Source organism: Topomyia yanbarensis, chromosome 3 (genome assembly GCF_030247195.1).
Source record: "Topomyia yanbarensis strain Yona2022 chromosome 3, ASM3024719v1, whole genome shotgun sequence".
NCBI classification, from domain to species: domain Eukaryota; kingdom Metazoa; phylum Arthropoda; class Insecta; order Diptera; family Culicidae; genus Topomyia; species Topomyia yanbarensis.
Genome location: NC_080672.1, coordinates 1,589,318 through 1,614,445, shown reverse-complemented (window position 1 = coordinate 1,614,445; position 25,128 = coordinate 1,589,318). Strand labels below are relative to the sequence as shown.

The 25,128-nt window shown below is 40.1% G+C and overlaps 1 protein-coding gene and 1 long non-coding RNA gene across 3 annotated transcripts in view; one reads left to right on the top strand and one right to left on the bottom strand.

Annotated features, from left to right (window-relative positions):
- The first annotated feature begins 3,235 nt into the window (after window positions 1–3,235).
- Window positions 3,236–25,128, top strand: part of LOC131693475 (hippocampus abundant transcript 1 protein) — a 133,815-nt gene continuing 111,922 nt past the window's right edge. Inside the window, exon 1 of the mRNA XM_058981333.1 lies at window positions 3,236–4,064. Coding sequence (XP_058837316.1) covers window positions 3,984–4,064 — 81 coding nt within the window. The 5' untranslated portion in view covers window positions 3,236–3,983. The remainder of the gene's footprint in view (window positions 4,065–25,128) is intronic.
- On the bottom strand, window positions 5,397–6,415 carry LOC131693491 (uncharacterized). 2 transcript variants are annotated; one of them, XR_009306261.1, is made up of 3 exons: window positions 6,155–6,415; window positions 5,822–6,097; window positions 5,397–5,758 (listed from the first exon to the last, which is right to left on the bottom strand). It is a non-coding gene; the product is annotated as an uncharacterized LOC131693491 (long non-coding RNA). The 2 variants fall into 2 exon arrangements; XR_009306260.1 differs by having other exon boundaries at window positions 5,845–6,097.

The following is a 25,128-nucleotide window of genomic DNA, read 5'->3' as shown; positions in this document are numbered from 1 at the left end:
GGTTGCCAAGCTTATATAAGATTTATTTTAAAAAAACCAAAAAATCGTTTTACGTATTATAACGATTTTTTTTTGAAATGATGTTGTATTATGTATATTGAACCTAAAATTTATCGAATGGAATGGAAAACTGTATATAGCTTAATGACCCAATTAAGCGGATAAAAAAGAAGTCGATTATTTTGCCCTCTACACCAGACGCCCCCTTAAGGTTTTTAGGAATTTGTCTAATGGAAAATTAACAGAGAAGAAATCATCGGAACGGTGACAATTCATCTTTAATTGGACACACTGAAAAAAAATACCACAGATAACAGACGTTTAGGCTCGACTTGAGTCGTGTGTAACTACCAGCTACTGAAATTCCGAATAAATAAGACACCTGAAACACGTTTGGCAAACGTTTGTAGATGTCGCAGTGATCGATACAATGCAGTTAGAGTGCAGCTGTCAAACATGTGTAGCAAACAGTTGCGCAGATGGCAATAGTGAAACACGGATATCCAACGTTTATCAATTTGAATGTTTACACAGGTTTTTAATGAAATTTTGTTCTAGCCGAAAGGTCTGTTATCTGCGGATATACTTATAGAATTTTCTACGGCTCATGTACCTACACGTCACATAACACAAATACTACATCACTACCTGGTGGAAAATAATAAACAAAGACGGCAAAATCAAATGGGATTGTTTTCAACCAGGAAACTGCATTAGTGTACGTGAGACCGGCCGGCAAGAACGAAATAGCTTCGAATTTTGGGACGCATAAGGGACCATCCATAAATGACGTAGCATTTTTGGAGTGATTTTTAACCCCCCCCCCACCCACGTAGCTTATAATTTCAAGAAATAAAAAACGACGTTAGTTAGATGAAACGGGTAAGAGTATCGTGACATCAGGTCAACCCCTATTCCCCTTTAAAAAATCTACGTAGCATGACATGACCCCCTACCCTCCTGTCGTCACACATCATCACAAAAACAAAACTCCCCCTCCCCCATATAATGCTACGTCATTTATGGATGGTCCCTAAAAATTGCGTCATAATGTGCCAGGTCATATCGTCCCAGAATTTTGTGCGCCATATCGTCCGGGATATTGTGACGCACAAGAGTGCATCATAAGGTCCGAAACTAAATGTACGTCTTAACCCTAGAACGTTGCACTGGAGTACAAATGTACCCCACGCCATCTTTGGAGCCGTGTGAAGACCAGTTTGCTTTAGGTCTTCGTGGAAGCATCAGTCACAGTTGGCGTGGGGTACACGTGTGCCACAGTGTACGGGTCCCGTTAGTGTTTCCTTCTGTCAGTGGTTATTGACTTTTCTACGGCTCATGTACGTACACGTCACTTGGCACAAATACTACATCACTAGCTGGTGGAAAATAATAAACAAAGACGGCAAACGCAAATGGGATTGTTTTCAACCAGGAAGCTGCAGAAGTGACCGTGAGACCAGGCGACAAGAACTCAAAGTGACTCGTGACGATACCAATATAAATACGGGTTGTTTTACTACGCAAGTAACAATTAGTATTATGTAATCACTTTTAATCATTTTTTCAATTAATTTAGTTTAATTATAGAAGAGCAAAAAAATTCGTTCTCATTTACGTTGATTTTTACTTTTTTATTATCTATTTTTTATAGTATTTCAAAATAATAGTTTGCAAGTATAATTTGCGCACAGTAACTGCTGTAACAGTAACGTTGCGTGTTACCAATGTTTTACTAGTCAGAAAGGTTTTTTCATTTCAATTTCCACCTCATTTCGTGGTATTTTCCAAAACCCGATTTTTAAAGATTCACTCTTCCAAATAATTGCACTTTTTCGAAAATATCGAAATTCTCTTTTATACCGTTTCTAGACCATTCTTTCAACTTTTAAAATTATTTGATTTTTTTTCAAATCGGTTGAAAATTCTTAAAAGTACAGTAATTTTTGTGAAAAAAGTCAATGCGGCGTTTTTTCACTTTTTTTATTTAAACCAATTTATTTATCATTGATTCAATAAATTGCGTACTTTCACTTACACAGCTGTTTCGCAATTAAAAAACGAAGAAAATGATGTATTATACATTTCTTTTGTTTGCATTTTTACCCGCGAAAATTGCGATCAAAAGCGTGGGGTACGTTTGTACCCCAGTGCAACGTTCTAGGGTGGAAAATGCAAGTGCAACGTTCTAGGGTTAAATTTGAATTTCTTATCATAGGTAGTCACTTTATTTCAATATTTGTAAAATGCAATTTGTAAAAATTAAGTTTTATTTTTACAGGTGAACAGTTATATCTGGTGCCTGGTTGTCGAAATTATCATCCCCATCACGAGCGTTCTTGTTGTAACCGTAAACTACACACGATTTAAATCAGGGGTTATATTTAAAAGTATTAAAATAATAATTTTTGTTTATTGATATGAAAATGGGTGGTTTTATTATTGAAGAGAATATTATTTTACTTTAACTTCTATCTTGCTGCATTGAATAGCAACATGCAATGTGTGCCCAACAGATGCTTTGGCTGTGTGAGTAAAATCATACTAAGTTTAACCGAACAAACAAGTTTAAAGAAACAAAAAAAATCTTTAGTATTAATCAAAGGAGAGAACAACTCGAATTTAGTTGAAATCAAACAAGTATTGTGTTGCTCTGTTTTAATAAAGGAATCAGTTAGATCCAACAAATTTTATTTTGTTTCAACAATGTTTCCATTAAAAATGCAACAGAAGTATTTGTTTAACTAAGCCAACTTCATGCTTTAGAAAAACGCCCATTTCAGTTTGAAACAGTTACTCGTCAGGTTTGTAATTTGGCTAAACGTTTTGTAGTTTCAAAAAGGCGTGATTCTTCCGCGCGTTGGACGATGTGCGTTAAACACCTGTTATATCACGACAATAGTTGTCCCTATATTTAAATCTAACAATTGTAAACTGTGTTCATCATATCTCTTGACAGTGTTGAGTATTATTAGTTTAGCTAGTGTTTTTTTAATAAACAAAAATTTCTAATCTCAACTATCATTTCAAAGCACATGGAAGCTTGAGACGTAACCGTTATGCTTGCGTTATCACGCGGCTGTTGCGTAAAAGTTGCTGAGTTACTTCTCTCATTTTCCATTTTGCCCTGACTGACAGCTCTTCGTTGGAACTCAGCGAAACAAGCAGATGCTGCCGCACACACCACTACATCGGCGCGTTTGCTGTCAAACTTCCATTCATGAAAGTCAACAGTGTGCGTGGATGAAAGTGTGGGTGCCTGCTGTTCGTTCGTTCCTTCATGAAGAAGAACGGACCGAACTGAGGAAGCATTTTTTTATTATTCGCGTTCGGTGAAACTTAAGAAAAAGTAATATTTTTTTGCAATTATCGGAGGTTGCAGCTACCGTTCTGGATCAAATGTGTACGTTGGAAATAGTGAAGCTCGGTTGGTGTTAATTTGAGACTATTGACAGCCGAGACGGGAGCAGGTTTCACGGAAAATTACTGTGCTATTTTGTGCGTGCGACCGAGCCATGGCAGAATGAAGGAAGTGATCGTGGGAAAAATGTGATGAAATTTTCGAATGCTGCTCGTTTCGTGCGTTGAAGGGATGTCGTGGATCTGGTTCAGGAAGTAGGTGCTGTGTTGCCTGGAATCAACGATGATCGAAATGATACGCTTTGGAATGTTACCATCCGCTGCGACAGGAAGTGTGTTCCAGAAGCACTTTCAATGATTTATTTATAAATGCTGAATGACAGTAAACACGAGAAAAAAAGCTATGCATCAATTGAATCAACATCGAAGGTGTAATAAGTAAAAGTGTAAATAATTTTATCTGAAAGGCAAAACTAGGCAGTACTAGAAGACCAAGCTGTAACATCAACCGCTTTAGTTGCTTTTGGTTCATTTGCTGCTTTGTTTGAGTTTGCGAAAAGGTAAAACGGTTTCTATTCTGCATAGTAAGGAAACCGTGTCCGGTTCCAACGCTGGCAGCAGAAATGACCAAAAGATCCTTGAAGAAACCAGTGACGGTTTTGCGGAGCAAAAAACCAGCGATCATCAAGGATGGCGTGATAACGGTAAGTGGTTTTGTTTGTCCTTCCCGATTCGGCATGTATATTACAGTAATATGGAACTGTTTTGACCAGAAGAAGCATCGTCAGCAGGTGTCTCACTGCTAGTGGCTGCTATTCGTATGCGCGACGGCGGGTGCGTCATCACGCGAGGCGGATTCCGTTGCTTCACAGTGGCAAACGAAAGCCTCGATACATTGGTAACAGTGGGACATGGGCTGGTAATTCTGGAAGTAAATCTTCACGGCACTACAGAATCACTATGCTCTATTTCTCCTTAGTGGAGAAAATTTAGAAAACTTTCTCCGCTAAAGACATTTGCGCGTAAAGGGCACAAAATCTATAACTAAATTAGCTATTGAAAAGGCGTTTCGAGTTCCTCTCATCAGAATTCGACACTAACTTAGTGACAGGACCAGGCAAGTGCCGGATTGCCGCTAGCTCCAAAATACGAATGCTCGGAAGCACAAATTGTGCAAGTCTTAGTCCTGTCACTATGTCAATGCCGGATTCTGGTGAAAAGAGCTCTAAATGCCTCTCCCAATAACAAATTTACTACAGAATTGTCTATTAGATGTAGTAGCCAGTTACTAAAAAAGATGTTGTGTGGAATTAATTAAAAATGTCTAACATTTCTGGGATAATAAATGAACAAAAATTTACTTAACACCTTACGATGCTTGTCTCTTCTGTTCTTTGTATGAATCTTTCAATATTACGCTAAAAAGTGTCAACCCACAGTTAAGTTGTAGTATCAGTCATAAATGAGTTCTAAACGCTACGAGTTTCCCTTTCGCAGTGTCCTGTGTCACGAGCACTCGAGGTCGCCTTCGTTTGTTTTTGCTTTCCTGAAATAGAAAGGCAATGAGTTTCAACTACGTAGCTTTCATTCAACGCTCCGATGGGCACAATCCATTCAACAATGAAGCTTATTGATCCAGCAGTCATCATTTCATGCGCAATGTTTTCGAGCGTCGATGGAACCATCTGAGTAATCAGAAAAAATATGACGACCCAACAGAATTGTCCCGTTCCTCCTTAGCTAGCATTGACGCATCGCATAATTATGTCATTATTTTTTGAATTGCTTCAGTGCAGCAGATCGATTAGATGCCAGAACTCACGACACATTCTTCTAATAGAAATGTGACAAGAAAAAAAATTATGCCTCGTATAATGCTATGTGTGTCACTTTCTATGTGAATCGCTGAACAAGCCCCTCTCCAGTGTATCGATTTTTCCTTTCACCGGGAGTGTGTTTGTTTACACACTACGTGAATCTACATCGAAACCTATTATAGTTGATTATAAGAGGCGGTTCGATGTGGGTTCAAGGTTCAGAGATTAGTGTCTAATCCGATGATGATGAACAAAAACCTTTGAAAGGCTACAGAAAAATCGTAAAATTTTTAAAATCTGCAACTTCCGAAAATATATGAATCATGATCAAACATCTGCACTAAAAAACGGTACATTCTTGTGTTTTCACAAAACAAAAATCTTTTATTTATCCTTTAGATTTGAGACTCGATCACAGAAGGCTACCGGACATTAGATCCCCTTAATCTAGCTGCGTTGTATCATCAGACTTTACGACTATCATGACGGTTCTGGTTGATAATGGCTCAGGTTGTTGGTTTACTGACATCCACAAAGATTTCCGTTTCCAGATCTTCGAATGACATTTTTGAACTTGTATTCTGCAAGATGATATTCAATTTAAAAAGTGAAAGAACCACTAGTTCCAATTTAACAAACTATACCTATAATACATGTACGTACTTACAACAATCACTTATTTCGGTTTTGCCTATTGGCGCGTAGATCAAATGATACTTAATCTTCGCCACCACGCTGCACATGGAAATTTCCATTCCAGAACATAAGGCAGGAAAACGTCCCGTTTTACGCATGAATTACTCCAAGAAACCTGCGTCAAATAACGTACAGCCTTCTGTCCAATTTCTAAACATTCAAATTGCAGAACTTTTCCGCTTTTCGAAATTTATCGCAGCAGTAGGGGGAAATTCTAATTGAACCTAATCAGATGCCGGATTAGAAAGCGATAAAAATTTCACTCGATCAATTCATCCTACCTGTCTATGTTCAGCCACATTTTCATGTATGGGACAGCAAATGAACGGTTTTAATGGCGCTACCCTTGGCTCGGGTCGAGTTTGCGGCCACATCAGCTTCGTGTGGTCCTCTGATTGAAGTTCAAGGTTGCTTCGGCGGACTACGCGGTGTATACAGAAACTCGTTTTGTGGCGAGTGAGCGCTGCGAACGGTATGAGATCGTGCTCTCTTGATCAAGAGGTGAGTTTGTTTTCTTTTTGTGATCGGTGCGTATATGTATCGAATGGAAATCACTCCGGTGTAGAGGTAAAAATTAATTGATCGAATGACGGTGTGTGAATCTTGCGGATTGGCACTCGGTTTGTAGGTGTCATATGGGAGTTTGAAGTATGACGCGGATTGAACAAAACCAGATGATGGATTGCTGATCATATGTGGCCAATCAACACATGGATAATGTGTGCGGTTGCGGGACACTGGCTAGCGGACGCACACATCGATAGCAACTGTTATCGAGAAAAAATCAGAGGGAATCGCACTAAACGAAATCCGAGAACAAATTTCTACCCAAATCACTTGATTCGATCTTCTATAACTTGGTCATCCCTCTAATTTTGGATTTGAAAGCTTGTGGTTGAAATTACGAGCCAATTGAAGAATCCATAGGTCACATCAATTTTGTGTTATTATGATGAATCTTTAAAACGTAAATATAATAGAGCACCATCTATTCTTTCAGAAATGAGATATTTCCAGGGAAATGTCAAAAAAGACGAAAGGAGTGTATTACATTCTGTGGTTGAAGTTCGAAAGATTTTCAATAAATCCTTCAGCATCATGATAGTTTAACACATTGGAAAATTTTCTAAAAACCCATTTTTATGAAACTACTCGATTTTTTTAGAAGGTCCTCGTGGACATCGTAAGGAGGGGGTAGGGGTACAGAAACTGTCCACGCTTGTCCACGGGGAGGAGGGGGTCAAAAACGAAGTTTTTTTTTGTCCACGTGGTATATGAACGGCCCCTCTGTCAAACGACCGGAAGCTCGATGCACCAAGGGAAGATCAGCGTTATCCTTGCTTTTTTCCATCATGCGGATTGCCAATCGTGCAATAGTTTGGAGAACGATTACATCGAACGGCAAAGTACCTGCTTCAGCCATAATGGCTAAGATCGGGCTCGTGACATATGCTCCGGATTCAGATGTTGTAGGCAGGTGCGAGAGTTCTCTGCTTACGAGGGGTAACAATTGCTGACCCGATTTGCAGTAGAGGAGAACTACTAACTTTCGTCAGTTGCATTCAGCTTTCTTCCGAGTTATATATTCAGACTTGAATATAAACTCAAACAAAATGGAGAATTGGGGCAAAATGAGCAGATAGTCTGCCGTGCGGTCGTTGTAAACACCAGCAATAAATTTTTCAAATCTTTTTACATGAAAAGACACCTTTTTTGATCAACTTTATCCAGCCTTTTCGCGTTTTGGGAGTTTTTTTTTCCAACTGTGCATTGGCTGCTTTTGAATTTCATTCAAATCTGAAATTTCGTTCCGAAATCACAGTATGATTAGTGAGGTCACACTGGAATTTCCCATATAAGCCGTTGCAATCGTAGTACCACAGAGGCTAAAAATCTATTGAAATGGACATCAAGTTACTTCGAATTGCAGGTCTAGATCACTGATCTGAAAATCAAAAATTCTTTAAATAAAATTCTTTCCGGGCATAACGAAGACTAAAACGATTGTGACCAGCTAACTCTGAAATCAAAGGTATCTTATGCGGGTCGATGTTGCACCTCCCAAAAAAGTTATATTAAAGAAAAGATTTAAGGGGTCATCCACAAACAAGGCACTATAGCATCACAAGTATTGAAGATACAGTTTTGCACTCTTAAGCAAAGTTGTTCGTAAAAAGTAGCTCTACAACATATGATCTCATTATCTATACATTTAAAAAAATAAGAAAAATATCTCACTATTAGTGAGATTAATCACTGAATGTACTAAACAAGAGAAAAGTCTCGAAGTACTGATAAAACCTTAAACTAATTTTGATGATTTCAGCTTGAGCTGACAAATAAATTGCTGCTAACAGAAAGTGATACTTCTTGTTTATCTTAACAAACTCAAGAATTTATTGGATTCTACGATCCTATACCGAGCAGTGTGATGGCAAACAACAACAGCAGCTGTGCCGTGTGCAATCGCCCTGATTGGGCTGAAAAGTTGGTTCAATGTGACAATTGTGATCATTGGTATCACTTCACCTGTGCTGGTGTCACCGATTCTATTCAACATCGCGATTGGACGTGCAGAAGCTGCCTGCCATTAGTCGTGAGCAGTGAATCAGGGACTGTATCGTCGCGATGCTCAGCTATTGCCGCACTGGAGCTCCGAAGACTAGAGGAGGAGCAAGAAATCAAAAGAAAGCGGTTCTTGCAGGAGAAAGCCCTGGAGAAAAGGCGAATCTTAGAACAAGAAGCTGCCGATAGAAAGAAGCTGGAAGAGGAGGAAAATATGGAGAGAACCTTTCTTCAAGAGAAATATGAACTTAAGAAAGTTCAAATCGATACAAAAAGTGATGGCGGTAGTATTGTCAGTAGAGGAAGTAGGGGTCGGAACAGTGTTGAAAAGGTTGTTCAATGGATACAAAACGATGCAAGGGACGCTCTCAACAGTACAGCTAAGGCACCATATCGGAACGATGCCCAGAAACTCGTGGCGCAACTTCGATACACTGTACCGAACTCCCCCAGGAAAAACTCCATGTCTGGAAGCCGGCAGTCAGAATCTACGCACCATGCCGCTACCCCCGAGCCACCGTCACCATTTCTGTACGCACCTTCTGGAAGCAGCGAACGGTCCATCTCCCGACAGCATGGTGCTAGAATCAGAGAGGTATTGCCACCTGTGTTATCAGAGTACAAACAGGAGGGCAACACTTTGAGTCATGAGCAAGCCGGAGGAGAAATGTACGCTGGTAATCTATCGCCAACTCAGATTGCAGCACGGCGCGTAATGTCTCGCGGCCTACCAGAATTCAGTGGCAACCCAGAAGACTGGCCAGTGTTCCTAAGCCAATTCAATATTACCACGGAGTGCTGTGGGTTTAGTCACGCAGAAAATCTCGTTAGATTGCAACATTGTCTGAAAGGAATGGCCCTAGATTCCGTTCGTAGTCGCTTGCTTCTTCCAAGCTCCGTGCCGCAAGTGATGGAAACACTTAAAATGCTTTATGGCCGTCCTGCATTACTTATTAACTCTTTAATACAGCGGGTACGCAACACACCGGCCCCAAAAATCGAAAAACTACACACAGTAGTGGAGTTCGGAATGGAGCTGCAGAGTCTCTGTGACCACCTTATAGCAGCGAATCAGGAGGCTCATCTGACAAACCCGTCTCTTCTTCAAGAGCTAGAGGAGAAACTTCCAGCTCATTTGAAACTCCAGTGGGCTGTACATAAACAACCACTACACACCGTCACCTTGAAAACCTTTGCTGATTTCATGTCGCACTTGGTCTCCGCAGCTAGCCAAGCCACATCGCTTACTGACTGTAAGGTGGATCACCGTCGTTCAGAAAGGGACCCCAAGTCAAAACAGCAAAATAGTGGATTCCTTCATGCTCACTCCGAGGCGGATGAAGAGATGGTGACGAGTTCGCAGGCAGACAGCCCTGCGCGTAAATGTCTGGTATGTGAAGAAGTGAATCATCGCGTAAAAGACTGTGAACTGTTCAATAGCATGGATGTGGAGGAAAGATGGCGAAAAGTTAATAGCCACCGATTGTGTCGCACTTGTCTCAACCAGCACGGTAGAAGACGTTGTCGAATTACGATCCAATGTGGGATTGACGGATGTCAGTTCAAACACCACCGCCTCCTACATAGTAAACCTGAAAATGCAACAACTTCAGAAAGTCTTACTCACCGAGATCTAGCACCAAAGGCACTATTTCGAATCATTCCGGTAACAGTTCACGGAAAAATGGGTTCTGTTAACACGTTCGCCTTTCTGGACGATGGATCTTCATTGACACTCGTGGAACGGTCGCTAGCGGAACAATTGGGAGAAAATGGACCATCACGCGGACTTATTCTGAAATGGACAGGCAATGTAACTCGTTGTGAGTCAGGCTCTCAAGAAGTTTCGTTCGGTATCTCGGGACAAAATACAGGAAACCAATTCCAAGTAAAACGAGCCAGAACCGTGTCTGAACTAAATCTCCCCATTCAATCACTCAACCTTAATGAATTAATGGAGCAGTATCCACATTTGAAAGGCCTTCCAATACACGATTATAAGAGCGCTCAGCCGCGTATCCTCTTGGGTTTAGACCAATTAAAACTATCGTTGCCTTTGAAGTATCGAGAAGGACGTGAAGGAGACCCCGTGGCCGCCAAGACCCGCCTAGGTTGGTGCATTTATAGTGGAAGTTATGAGAACACCACAGTTGGAGTAACCTACCACATTCTGGATGCACCGGAGGAAAGCTTGCATGATATGGTGAAACAGTATTTCGGCCAAGAAGATGCAGGGGTGAAATTATCTCTAGCTCTGGAGCCAACCGACGAAAAGAGAGCAAAACAAATTCTCGAACATACTACAAAACGGGTGAATGGTCAATACGAAACAGGTCTCTTATGGCGATATGATCACTTCGAGCTATCAGACAGCTACCACATGGCATTACGTCGCCTAGAATGCTTGGAGCGAAGGATGCAACGAGATCCATTATTGAAAGACAATCTGCATAGGCAGATTAAAGAGTACCAATCGAAAGGTTACGCCCATCGTGCATCAGCAAGTGAACTGTCTAGGGCTGACCCTCGTAGGATATGGTATCTGCCGCTAGGAACTGTGATAAACCCGAGGAAACCCGAAAAGATTCGATTGATTTGGGATGCCGCGGCAAGCGTATGCGGCATATCGCTAAACTCGGTCCTTCTGAAAGGCCCCGATCAACTATGCTCTCTACCAGGTGCCTTGTTTCGTTTTCGTCAACGACCCATAGCAGTGAGCGGAGACATCCGTGAAATGTTTCACCAAATACGTATTCGTTCGGAGGATTGTCAATCCCAGCGGTTTCTTTGGCGCGATGAGCCAAACCGTAAGCCGGATATTTTTCTGATGGATGTGGCCACCTTCGGGGCCACATGTTCACCGTGTTCTGCACAGTACATCAAGAACCGAAATGCAAAGGAATTTGCTGATAAGTGGCCTAGGGCTGCTGAAGCAATTATCGAAGGACACTATGTCGACGATTACTTGGATAGCTTCGATTCCATTGACGAGGCCAAGCTTATCACGACAGAAGTAACGATGATCCACCAGAAAGGCGGATTTGAAATCCGCAATTGGCTGTCCAATGCACCCGAAGTGTTGAATCACCTCGAAGAGCCTTCAAAAACAGTTGTCAAAAATCTGGATCTTGACAAAGGCGATAACAAAGAACGAGTGCTAGTGCATGTTGTGGTTAACTGAAGCAGATTCACTCGGGTTTTCGACGCAGATGCGAGAAGACATAGCGAAAATAATCGCAGAAGAACAGCGACCGACAAAACGACAAGTCCTAAAGTGCGTCATGAGTTTATTCGACCCCTTAGGCATATTGGCACTATTCTCTGTTCATGGTAAGATTTTGATCCAGCGAATATGGCGCTCAGGAATATCGTGGGACGACGAAATAGAGGATGGAGAGTACGAGTTATGGAGGAAATGGATAGGATTTCTCCCTTCCTTGGTTGACATTCAAATTCCTAGATGCTATATGATAAATTTCAACCCATCAGCCGAGCTCTCTACCCAACTACACATATTTGTAGACGCGAGTGAAGAGGCATGTAGCTGTGTAGCTTATCTACGCTTCGTTTTGCCGGAAAACACAATCTCATGTGCCATTGTATCAGCTAAAACGAAGGTAGCTCCGCTCAAACCGCTGTCGATACCTCGCCTGGAGCTGCAAGCCGCTATACTGGGTGCTCGATTAGCTCGCTTCATAGAGGAGAACCACAACATAAACATTGACGAAAAGATTTTCTGGTCAGACTCAAGAATCGTTCTGGCGTGGATTAGATCTGACAGCAGACGATACAGCCAGTACGTTTCATGTCGGATAGGAGAAATTCTCACTCTAACCGAAGTAGACGAATGGAAGTGGGTACCTACTAAAATAAATATTGCAGACAAAGCTACGAAGTGGGGTTATAGCCCAGGCTTCAACTGAAAGCAATGGTTTATTGGACCTGAATTTCTGTATCTTCACGAACGCATGTGGCCGGAACAGCCAAATCTTAAGAAAATGCGCACAGAAGAAGAGCTTAGACCTTGCTACGTTCATTTAGTTATACAAGAACGTCCCATTATACAGTTTGAACGGTTTTCCCGCTGGAAAAAGCTGCTGCGAACGGTTGCATATGTATACCGGTTTCTCTCCAACGCAAAGGTGGCTCGACAGTCGCGCTCCACAGGATGCCTTACGCAAGACGAAATAATTGCTGCGGAAAACTCTATTTTGCGTTTATGCCAACTAGAAAGCTATCCTGATGAATGTGCCATCCTGAAGACAACGCGAGGACAGGGTACTCTTAGTAAGAGCAGTCAGCTATACGGTCAAAATCCTATATTGGATGAACATGGTGTTATCCGGCGAAATGGGCGAATTCCAATGGAAGTGAATGTTGGGTTCGGTGTGAAATATCCCATCCTTCTTCCCAATCAACACCGAGTCACCCAATTGTTGCTGGACGATTATCACCGAAGATATCACCACGCCAACAACGAAACAGTTGTGAACGAGGTAAGGCAGCTCCCCACATGGGTGGTGCATGGGAGCGAATGGTATACTCAATCAAGACGGCAATGTTCAGTATAGACAGTGGAAGAAAGTTACACGATGAGGCATTCCTAACGCTGTTGGCAGAAGCCGAGAGTATCGTGAACTGCAGACCTTTAACATACCTCCCCTTGGAGTCAGCGGAGCAGGAGGCTTTAACTCCTAACCATTTCTTACTGGGAAGCTCAATTGGAGTTAAACAACCGGCCGCAATCCCAACGGATTCCCGATTGGCCCTTCGATCTAGCTGGAACCAGATTCGCCACCAGTCAGATCTGTTCTGGAATCGGTGGCTTCGCGAATACCTTCCAACTATATGTAGACGAACAAAATGGTTTGAGGACACGCGAGCAGTCGAAGTGCAGATGGGAAAAAACGGAATAATTGGATACGTGGAAAGGTGATAGAACTTAGGCGAAGTACAGATGCGAGAGTTCGTAAGGCGCTGATCCAGACTACGACAGGCATTCTAGTGCGTCCTGTGTGCAAGCTGGCGATCTTAGATGTTCAAGAAAATGGTAAAACTGCTTCTAATACGCAGAGTTACGGGGGCCGGGATGTTACCATCACCGATTCGCCAGGAAAGTGTACAGGCCCTTTGAAAGCGCCAACCAAAGCGACGCTTTAAATAGTTGTCATCAGTACGGTTTGGCAGGAGGATGTTAGGTCGATCGTAGTGTCAAACAACGAGAAAAACAATATTGCGAGATTGCGAATTATTTACGTGTTGCTAGTGAACCGAAACATAAAACTAGTGAACTATACTAAAACTAAACCTATACTACATTATATCTTAATTGCTAAAAGCTAAGCTAAACCTATAAGTAAGTGAAAAAATGAAATCTTAGTATCTAGAAAACCTTAAACTAATAGTTACCTAACTAGGTGGGCGAACCACGTTGGATTGAAGACCAAGTGTCGATTGCTAAGAAGGCCACTATACATTGTATTTGCGTGAGTTGAAAACAGACAGTAGTTTCGATTATATCAAGAATGAATTTATTATAATTTGATTGATTGTAATTACAGTTAATTTCACACACTCCGAGTTGGATTGCTGATCCTTAAAATTACTTGGGAGAAGAACACTAAATTGTAAGGTACACACATTAAAATCATAACCTTAAACTAATTTTGATGATTTCAGCTTGAGCTGACAAATAAATTGCTGCTAACAGAAAGTGATACTTCTTGTTTATCTTAACAACATTATTGATCTAAATTTGACCGTTTTTGTGTAAATATACAAAAAAATATTTTTTTTTATGAAATTTGCACTGTTAGACTGTTGTTGTTGGTTGCTTCTCTAATCTTCCGGCCATCATTGCACATGATTTGGCATTCTTAGTATGCAAAACAAACATAAAGATGTGATACAAGGTGCTAGAAGCGCACTAAAATCCTGTCAATCCTATTTATCATTGGATTGTCTGCTCTGAAGATATCATCAAGGGGCGATGTTCACAAATGATGTCGCGTGCAAAAAAAAACCAAAAACAATTTGCAATATGTTTGTAGCGGAAGCGTATTTTAGACAATTTGTTTATAAATGGCATCCAAACAAACAATATTCCATAACGGATGTCACGTAACATCGATGACAGAGCAATGGGATTATGGCCCAGTTCCCTCTGAAAAACTGCAAAACCGAGAAGCAACATCAATTTAGGCACAGAAAACAGACGTCAACCTCAAGCGCAAAAGTTAAGTAAAAATTTACGGCACATCCAAAGGTACCAGTGGTCGTTATTCCGTTTGAGTGAGTTTTACTGAATTGATAGTGGACCACACAATTCCATATCAACTTTTGAAAAGGGCTAATAAAATTTGTAAACAAACTTTTGTTTTGCCGATTTCTCCGAATTTGTTATAATTTCAACACAGAAAACATTTGAAATTGATTCTACCAAGGGTAAAGAATGTGTATTTTCCATGAAATTCAGCTCGGCAGCGGAGTAATGCACAAAATAAGTTTGTTTACAAAAATCTCATTAGCCTTTTTGAAGAATTAATATTGAATTGATGTCCAAGTGACCGTCATAATTATATTGGGATATGCCATTGTGGTGGCAAAAAATGGCAAAACAAGTATTTTAAACTTGTTTTATTCGAACCTGGTTGTTTGTTCTCTGCGACTTAGTTACAATATATTAATATTAGAATAGAATAGACGGCAGTATACAACACAGATCTAGAGCTGTAAAATTTAAATCAACTTTCTTTAATTTTTATTTAGAACTGAAATTGTGAAGGGTTTGGAGACAAAGTTACAGCATTACAGACTAATTTAGAAAAAAAATATATTAAGATACAATTAGGACTAACACGCGGACAACTAGGGAAGGGAATTGAATAAGCAGATAGTATAACCGAGGGGAGAGACATTTAACAAGATTAAGAGAAATAGGGAAGAGGAGGAGAGGACGTTAGTTGTGGAGTATCATCTCTAATAATTTCCACTATATTAATCCCTTCATGCCCATGTTGTTTCTTGACAAAAACGTTTTTAAACAGCTATATCTTTTGACTATTGCCATTCATTTGAGTACCAACAGTTACATTGATCAGCTCTAGAACTGAAGTTATTGCAATTAGTCTGATTGGATTCCAATGGAGCAGTGCTGCCAGCGATAGTTTACGTTGACGACGGAAAATGAATTTTTCATATATCTTCGTTATGTTGCAATATTATTTAAAACTGATAAAACTTTCAATTTGAGCTGTTTTTGGCTACGTTTTCAACGCAATTGGATTATTGTAAATATTCGAGAAGAATTGTATTGAGCATTAAAAGGTAAAAATCGAGCAGCTTCTAACACTGTGAGGGAAGCACCTATCTTCATGAAAAACAGCTATTCGTGTTTTTTGACCTCACCCTTTCCAAGGAAAAATAGTTTTGAAACCCACTAGAAAAAAGTTGGGCATGAATGGGTTAAACAAGCAAAGTGGTGTTAAAACATGATAGTTCCCTCTCGCAGGTTGATGGGATTGACGGTATTGTAAACATCATCAAGCCACAATATATTCAATAGAGATATCTAAATATAAGGACCTTCGCTCTTTTTAGTTTTTATTTGTACCAAGTTCTACTACTAGAGGTTAATTAGTTCTCATGTTAATAATCCACCAAACATTATGACTACTGAGGATTTGATTTATATAAGAAGCCCGCTTCAAGATGTTGATTACAATACGCCTCGATAGTGGTGTGTCGAGGAGGCCGGTAGGGCTGATATGAGCCTTTTGTCTGTTCTATACCTTTCCTCTATTCACCAGCTCATAACCAACAATCAACCAGTAACAAATAGATAATTGAGAAAGGATGTGCTATGTGTGGTGATTGGCTATTCAAGTATTAGTAGTGTTTGAAGTACTAATGTATGTCTCATGTGATGATCATAACTTCAGCTGTATCTTGTACCTATCTAATCTATTACGTCTCTCATATATTGTCTTATTTCTTCTTTTCGAGTCCTATACTGCCATTCTACACCCGCCTTCAGCTGAATCAACAACGATGGTGATAGTGAACGTCTTAACACTCACACATTATCAAATGCGGTCTCAGCGGGAACCTACAAAAATGCCATCGTGCACGCGATTACGAATCGGTCACGTCCGAAAGTCTATCCTTGATCCTAGAAGCCTAGGTCCATGCCTTCAGCTGGACCAATTAAGAAAATACGCCCATACCTATTAGACAACACGTCTCATGGCGACATAACCGGGAACCCTATCGATATAAACAATCCCACTCTCTGCCAGAATTCTAACCGCGCACCGAAAATTTAATATCAGACTCACGGTTCGCGCAACCATTCAAGAACACACGTTACAAAATCACGTCAGCGCACAAACGTTAGAGCCCCTCGCGATTTTCCAAGCAACCTACGAACTCGCAAACATGATTACACCCCGGTGATAAGGTGAAAATCTCAGCACTCATAAACTTACCAACACGACCTCAAGTGTCAACCTACAAACTCCCGCGCTCGAGCCATCATGAATCGGGATCGTCCGGAAGTATCTATCCTCGGTACAAACAATCTAGGTCCTTGTTAATTATTAAAAAAAATAATAAAATTGAAAAATAACTACCATATCCACTAGACAAAACGTTCCATGGCGACATGACCGGAAACTCTAGTGATATGGGGTAACTCTCTCCCTGTCAGAATGTGATCCGTACACCGAAAACTAAAGATCAGAATGACGGTCCGCGAATATATAAATCGCCGCAGGGTTTCAAAATCGAATTTATACACGCGAAGTCACATACACGCGAGCACACGGGACAAACACGTCAACATACGAACGCTTAAGCCCTTCGCGATCATCTACGCACACCTATGCCCGCGATCGCGTAAACTTGATAACACTGCGGCAATTGTGTGAACGTTTTAGTACTTACGAAGTTACAAACGCGATCTCAAACGCCAACCCGCAAATGCGCGATCATGAATCGGTCACGTCCGGAAATCTTTAACCTTTATTCTAGCAATTTAGGTCCATACATTCAGTTGGACCAATCAAAAAAAAAAAATAAAGCTCATATCCACTAGACCACGCGTTCTACGGCGACATGAATGGGAATTCTAATGATATGTAAGAACCCACCTTCTTTTGAAATCTGAACCGTGCACCAAAAATCAAAAATTAAGTATCAGATTCACGGTCCGCGCGCGATCATTCTAGAACACACGCGAAGATACGAAAGGCACACGGTTATGAAATAGAATGTATACACGCGAAGTTCATACACGTTAGCACACGCGACATACAAACGCGCACGCGACATGCAAACGCACACGCGACATACAAACGCACACGCGATCGAGCACGTTAACGTACAAATCTTCGAGCCCTTCGCGATGATACACGCGATCGCGAGTCCTTACGCCCGCACATACCTGAACCGTACAATGAATATCACATTCAGAATCACGGCCCGCTACAATTGGCCTAATGCAGTGTTTTATTGGGCGACATTGCCTGTCTCGTCTGCAAATTGTAGTATATGATTCTGACGGGGAGCCCTTCCGAGAACCTAGCTCTACAGCTCCAGTAGGACAACTCTCGAAAAAAAAAAAATATTTATGTCTCGAAAGATACAGTATTGAATTCTGACCTCGATGCAACAAAATGCACGCAGTGCACACTTACTGTTTAAAATTCGCTATGGTGTTATCAATTTGAATATAAACAAAAGTTTACTTTCACAAAATTTTCAGACAGGTAATTTTGCTTCTTGGATTGTCTTCAATCGATTCTCTGGACTTTTTTACATAAGAAATACTAATTTTTGTTAGTCGTATCCAATTTTCTTCCGAATAATTTATTCAATTTTAAACTTAAACGAAAGGGGGAATTGGGGCAAAACGGGCATGTTAGCGTACCGTGCGGTCGTAAATACTAGCAATCAATTTTTCAGACCTATTTACATAAGACATTTTTTTTAGTAAACGTCATCCAGCCTTTTCAAAAAAAGTCGCGTTTTGGGTTCATTTTTTCTCATTGCGCCATTGGGTCAATTGAAACGCTCGTTGCGCATAAATACGTGAATTTCATCGTTTTTATTAAAGTGGTTCTTAACAACGAAGCCAAGCTGTTGATGTCGCATTGCATCGATTATAGGTCGAATAAGTGATGATTTGATGAGGTACCCTCCTTAATAGGGTGAAATAGGTACTTTACCGTACATGGAATCTACTCCAAATCAAAATCACATAGGTATTTCTTTAATCTTCCCAAATGAATCGTTGAATCAATAAAGAATCGATTCTTTGTTTGTGATTCAATCGGAGACGATTCCCGAGCAGAGTCTGATAACAAATTGAGAACTAAACTTGATGTTGTGATGTAGTAGGGAATGATTGCTCAGGTTGTTATCATTTTGGTCGTTTTAACGGCTAAAAGATCAAAATCGAAAGCAGAAAAATTGCACTATGACATCAAACAGAAAACTATTTATGTTATCAGTGAAAGCAAATTGAAAACTTATTGAGATGGTGAAATATTTCATTGATAACAAAATAAGCAATCAATTTGATGTTTGTCAAAGAAATAGAAACAAAAATATTTTTCTAAAAATGTAAGCACATCAAAATGAGATCAAAATATGATGCCATATCTGAAAAAGTTTAAACTGATATCAAAATAAGATTTCAATTTGATGCTTGGTATTGAAATATGTTGTCTATTTGCTGTAATTTTGATGTTGGACTTTGCTCGGGTTCGCCCACTAAACTGAAGGAAATATGCTCATTACTGATAGTATATTCCCACGCGACTGTAAATGCTGTTTAAACATCACACTTTCGTGAAATAGTTGGATAAAGCTATCATCGGTTAGTGACAGCTGATTCAGCACCAACCAGTATTGATTGACCCAACACCGTCGTATATATTCTAATATCACAATCGATGACTAATCGAACAAACCTGAGTAATAACATCACAGCTAGGCCGTCGCAATCGTTCACATGTGCTGCTGTTTACATGCACTCCTTCCGCTCCCTCAATACAAAGCAGATAACGAACATGTGGGAAAGTGAGCACCTGACCATCAACCGATAAGCCTCTCGCCCGACCTCATTCTAGTTCAATTCATCGTGTTATCAACCAGTAATTGCCCATTCATGCTTAGATGGTGAAAAGTATGGGTAATACAATTAGTTTGATGGAGGAATTCATTTGCTTGGCAGCTTCATGGAGCTATGATTTTCTGCTAGTATGAAGTCACATTCCAAAAATAGATCACTCGAGGAGTTGTGGTCATCCAGCTAACAGCAATGCACTTGTTTCAACCGACTTGGCATTGAACGTGACCGAGTAGCACACTCCCGATGCGTTATCCATTCGTGTAGTGGCGGGCGGAAATCGAGAGCGTTTTTCAATTAACGACGTCAATATATTGATTGTGACTGGTTTTTTTTAAAACTCTTCAATCAAAGAAAGTCCACAGGCAAACTATAGAGATATTTTTGACCTAGATCTTCTTTAAACAAAAATCAAATTGATAAAATTCATAGTATACTAGCTGTAACCCGGTGCGCTTCGCTACACCCGCTTCGACTAAACGAAATATTTTAAATATACTAAAAATAACAAATATTTTTGTTACTAAGAAGAAACTTATTGTAATTCTCGCGGATAGACAATGTTCTTAGTTTGACCACCTGGAGCACAATTAAATAAATTGCTCTGTTTTCCTACACACAATCGTTTGAAGTTCCTTGGTATCATTCGAATTCGAGGTAGCAGTACATCTGCTCCTTTATATTTTCTAGTTACAATGGTCGCTTAAATGAAATTTTACAACCAAAGCACAGTTGTGGTGGGTCGATGTTGCGCGGTAACTAATATAATAGGCACACAAAGTTTCAATTGCAACACATGCGGTGCACAGTGTTGCAAAACAACGTTTTCATGATCAAAATTCAATAACTACTGAACCATTGGTTTTGGAGAATGAATTTTTTCGAAAAAATTTCTAGATAAAAATATAGATGCATGTTTTGATATAATGAATTGAGTGAGTAATCCTCTAAAAATGAGACAGAAAATTGATTTCCCCAAATAATTTTGCTAGAAGCCCGCTGTCTTCAGTAAAGTTCTAGAAAATATTATTGTGAAAAACTTTACTGAAGCTACTAAAGCTCTATACACTAAGGTTTTTTTTTACACGGTTTTTTTTTGCACGGTTTTTTTTTACACGGCTTTTTTTACACGGTTTTCGCAATTAGCACGGTTTTTTTTGCACGGTTTTCGCAATTAACACGGTTTTTCGCAAAAATATTCTAAGTCCTTTTAAAGGCAAAAGATTTAGACGATTTCTCAACAATTTTTTTTGCACGGGTTTCGCAAAAATGTTCTAAGTCCTTTTGGAGGCAAAAAACTTAGACGATTTTTGATCAATTTTTTTTTGCGCGGATTTCGCAATTAACACGGTTTTAGCAAAAATCCTTATGAAGGCAAAAGACTTAGACGGTTTTTGACCAAGTTTTTTTGCACGGATTTTCAAATTTACACGGTTTCTGCTTTTCCATTTTGAATGCAAAGAATTTCGAAGATTTTTGGAAAAGTGGAAGTGATTGCTTTTGGAACAGCATTAACGAGTAGATGCCAAATGTTCATGTCTGAGGCCATTTAGAAAACCAAGATGGCGACTTCCGGTTCAGTGGAATTCTCTGAAACCCCATCAATATGGCTATTTTTGGAACGGGATTGATGAGTGGACGTCAGATATCGATGTTTAAGGCCATTTTGAAAACCAAGATGGCGACTTCCGGTTCATTGGAAGTCTCTGAAACCCCATTAATATGGGTAATTTTGGAACGGGATTGATGAGTGGACGTCAGATATCGATGTTTAAGGCCATTTTGGAAACCAAGATGGCGACTTCCGGTTCAGTGGAAGTCTCTGAAACCCCATCAATATGGCTATTTTTGGAACGGGATTGATGAGTGGCCGTCAGATATCGGTGTTTAAGGCCATTTTGAAAACCAAGATGGCGACTTCCGGTTCATTGGAAGTCTCTGAAACCCCATTAATATGGGTAATTTTGGAACGGGATTGATGAGTGGACGTCAGATATCGATGTTTAAGGCCATTTTGAAAACCAAGATGGCGACTTCCGGTTCATTGGAAGTCTCTGAAACCCCATTAATATGGGTAATTTTGGAACGGGATTGATGAGTGGACGTCAGATATCGATGTTTAAGGCCATTTTGGAAACCAAGATGGCGACTTCCGGTTCAGTGGAAGTCTCTGAAACCCCATCAATATGGCTATTTTTGGAACGGGATTGATGAGTGGCCGTCAGATATCGGTGTTTAAGGCCATTTTGAAAACCAAGATGGCGACTTCCGGTTCAGTGGAATTCTCTGAAACCCCATCAATATGGGTATTTTTGGAACGAAATTGATGAGTGAACGTCAGATATCGATGTTTAAGGCCATTTTGAAAACCAAGATGGCGATTTCCGGTCCAGTGGAAGTCTCTGAAACCCCATCAATATGGGTATTTTTGGAACGGGATTGATGAGTGGATGTCAGATATCGATGTTTAAGGCCATTTTAAAAACCAAGAAGGCGACTTCCGGTTCAGTGAAATTCTCTATAACCCAATCAGCATGCATATTTTCAGAGCGGGCCTAATAGAGCGCATGATAGAGATCAGTCTCAGAGGCCATTTGGAAAACCAAGATGGCGACTTCAGGTTCATTGGAATTCTCTAAAATCGAATCAATATGGGTATTTTTGGAATGGAATTGACGAATAGACGCTAGATATCGATGTCTGGTGCCATATTGAAATTCAAGATGGCGACTTCCGGTTTTGTGGAATTCTCCAAAGCCCAATCAATATGAGTATTTTTGGAACGGGATTGACGAGTAGGTGCCAAATATCAATGTCTGAGACCATTTCGAAAATCAAGATGGCTACTTCGGTTTAGTAAAATTTTCAATTACCACAACAATGTGAGAATTTTTGTAATAGCGTTAATGAATAGATACCGGATGTCAATTCCGGAAGTCATGTTTTCATCTAAGATGGTGACTTCTATTTTAGTGCCAAGACGATGTTTTAAATATAAAGACACGCGGCGAGAAAAACAGTAAATTTGGCTGCACGGTTTTACAAATTATTTGTCTGCTAGTTTTGGCAACCAGGAATATTGTGTAAACAGCGAGTGACTTGTAGTTTTAATGAATGCTTGGCGAATTCCTTTTTTGAAATATTTCCCACAATACTCAATCATGTAACTTGGAAACGCATTGATTTACGTTACTGAGCCTGTCTACATGTTTTTCGTTGCACTAGAAAAAATGTATCGAGGATGCAGGATGCAGACATACATTTCTTTTCATTACAATCTCAATACTCCCCACGCATTACTTCCTCAATCCGCCATATTTGTTTACATTGCTAGTTTGGAACCGTTGTTTTGGGTTCGATTGGAACTTTTGGCTTCAGTCTTCGCGCATCTCTATAAGCATCATCTCTGCTTTAGTGTACATCTCATTCATCTTAAGGGGGCGTCTGGTGTAGTGGGCAAAAAAATCGACTTCTTTTTTATCCGCTTAATTGTTAGTATTGAGCCTCTAGAATAGTCTCCCGCAATCTCAGTGACCACGCTGAACTTCTTTTGTTTTAAACAGCCATGCATTCCTCGCGCGTATTTGCTGTGACACACGCAGATTTCAATCTATCGGCAACAATTTTCTTAAGACTGACAGCGATAAAAATACAGTGTGAACAATACACTTTAAACTACTTCCACCCAAATTTTTAAGAGAAAATACCAAATGGATTGTTTTCCACGACATTTTTTCCGTGATGCAATTTGATATGGAGTATCCTTTAATAGCGTTTTTTCGAAACCGCGTTTTTCAAATTGGTAAACACGATAACTCAAAAACTAACCAAAGAATTGACTTGATTTTTTTTATGAAAATGCACAATATGTGTAGCCTGTCGGTGAACCACAGAAAACAGAATGAAAAAATTGTTCTCTCTATTATTTTGAAGAAAAGTGCACGAATTTTACAGAAAAATATGAGATTTTTCGGTTTACATGAAGCCATTTTCCTAAACTCGAACTTTTTTTGGGTTCATCGAGTAACTACAAGTCTAAGCTTTACAAATTTTACTTAATTTCCTGTGTCAAACAATTTTATCAAGAGTCATCGTGTTAGCCGCGGCGCTCCTCGACGTGGAAATGGTTGGACGTCTACTCTTGGAACGCTCGTATGTGTGGCTCTGCGTGGCTGCCGACCCTATTCTGCGCGGCGTGTGACGTGAGACGACTAATCTCACCTTACTCTACGTGACTTCACCCAATTCTGAAGAGTCACTTCGGGTGACGTGAGACTCCCATTTAACCGCAATGAGGAATCTCATCTCACCCGAGTCGACTCTCAGAATCGGGTGAGAAAAGTCACGTAAAGTGAGGTGAGTTTCGTCGTCTCACGTCACACGCCGCGCAGAATAAGGCCGCGCAAATATTTTTTTCGTACAGAATAAACGTACAAATTTAAAGCTTAACATTACATAAAAGATGCATTGTTTCCTTGCCTTCAAAATCGTAAAACAAAATAACTTTCGGTTTGAGCACTTTACACCAGACGCCCCCCTTAATAATACAGCGAAGACCTGATTTTATTATTTCCCTCTGATTATGTCAGCTTTTTGATTCGACTTTGAGTCTCGCATGAAGATTCGCTCGATGAGCTCTAGCGGACGAACCAACTCAAATTCGAGTAAATCCATTCATGAGCACATTTTTCTTATCTTATAAATGCAAAATATACAAAAATAAATGTATCTTTTTGTTTTACGCTGGATATTTATACTCAGACCTCTGGCAACTGCATATTTGTCAATCCAGTTCCAAAACACTCCATGTTGTGAGTTATACAGAATATCGCTAAGCCGATAGTCTCAATGTTGTATTTCAAAATGGCCTCAGACATTGATCTCTATCATGCGCTCATTAGGCCCGCTCGGAAAATATGCATACTGATTGGGTTATTGAAAATTCTGTTAGACCGGAAGTCGTCATCTTGGTATTCCAAATGGCCTCAGGCATCGATATTTGGTGCCTACTCGTTAACACTGTACCGAAAACAACCATATTGTTAAAGTGCGGGACAAAAGGAAACCTCAAGATCCGACGTTTCCACTTTTCCAAAAACCTAAGGAATTGGAAAAAGCAAAAACCGTGCTACTTGCATAATCCGTGCAAAAAAAACCTGTTCAAAAATCGTCTAAGTCTTTTGCCTTCAAAAGGACTTAGAACATTTTTGATAAAACTCCGAAATCATCCCTTTTCCTAAAATCGTCTAAGTCTTTTGCACTGAATGTAACGCGGTTTTTTTTGCACGATTTTCGGAATTAACGCGGTTTTTTTTGCACGGTTTTCTGAATTAACACGGTTTTTTTTACACGGATTTCGCAATTAACGCGGTTTTTTTTTACACGGATTTCGCAATTAACGCGGTTTTTTTTACACGGATTTCGCAATTAACGCGGTTTTTTTTTGCACGGTTTTTTTTTACACGGTACGTATCCCCCGTGTAAAAAAAACCTTAGTGTATAGTAACTGTAGCGAGATATGTAGGTTTGCTTGGGATAGACCCCTTAAAACAGTTTTTC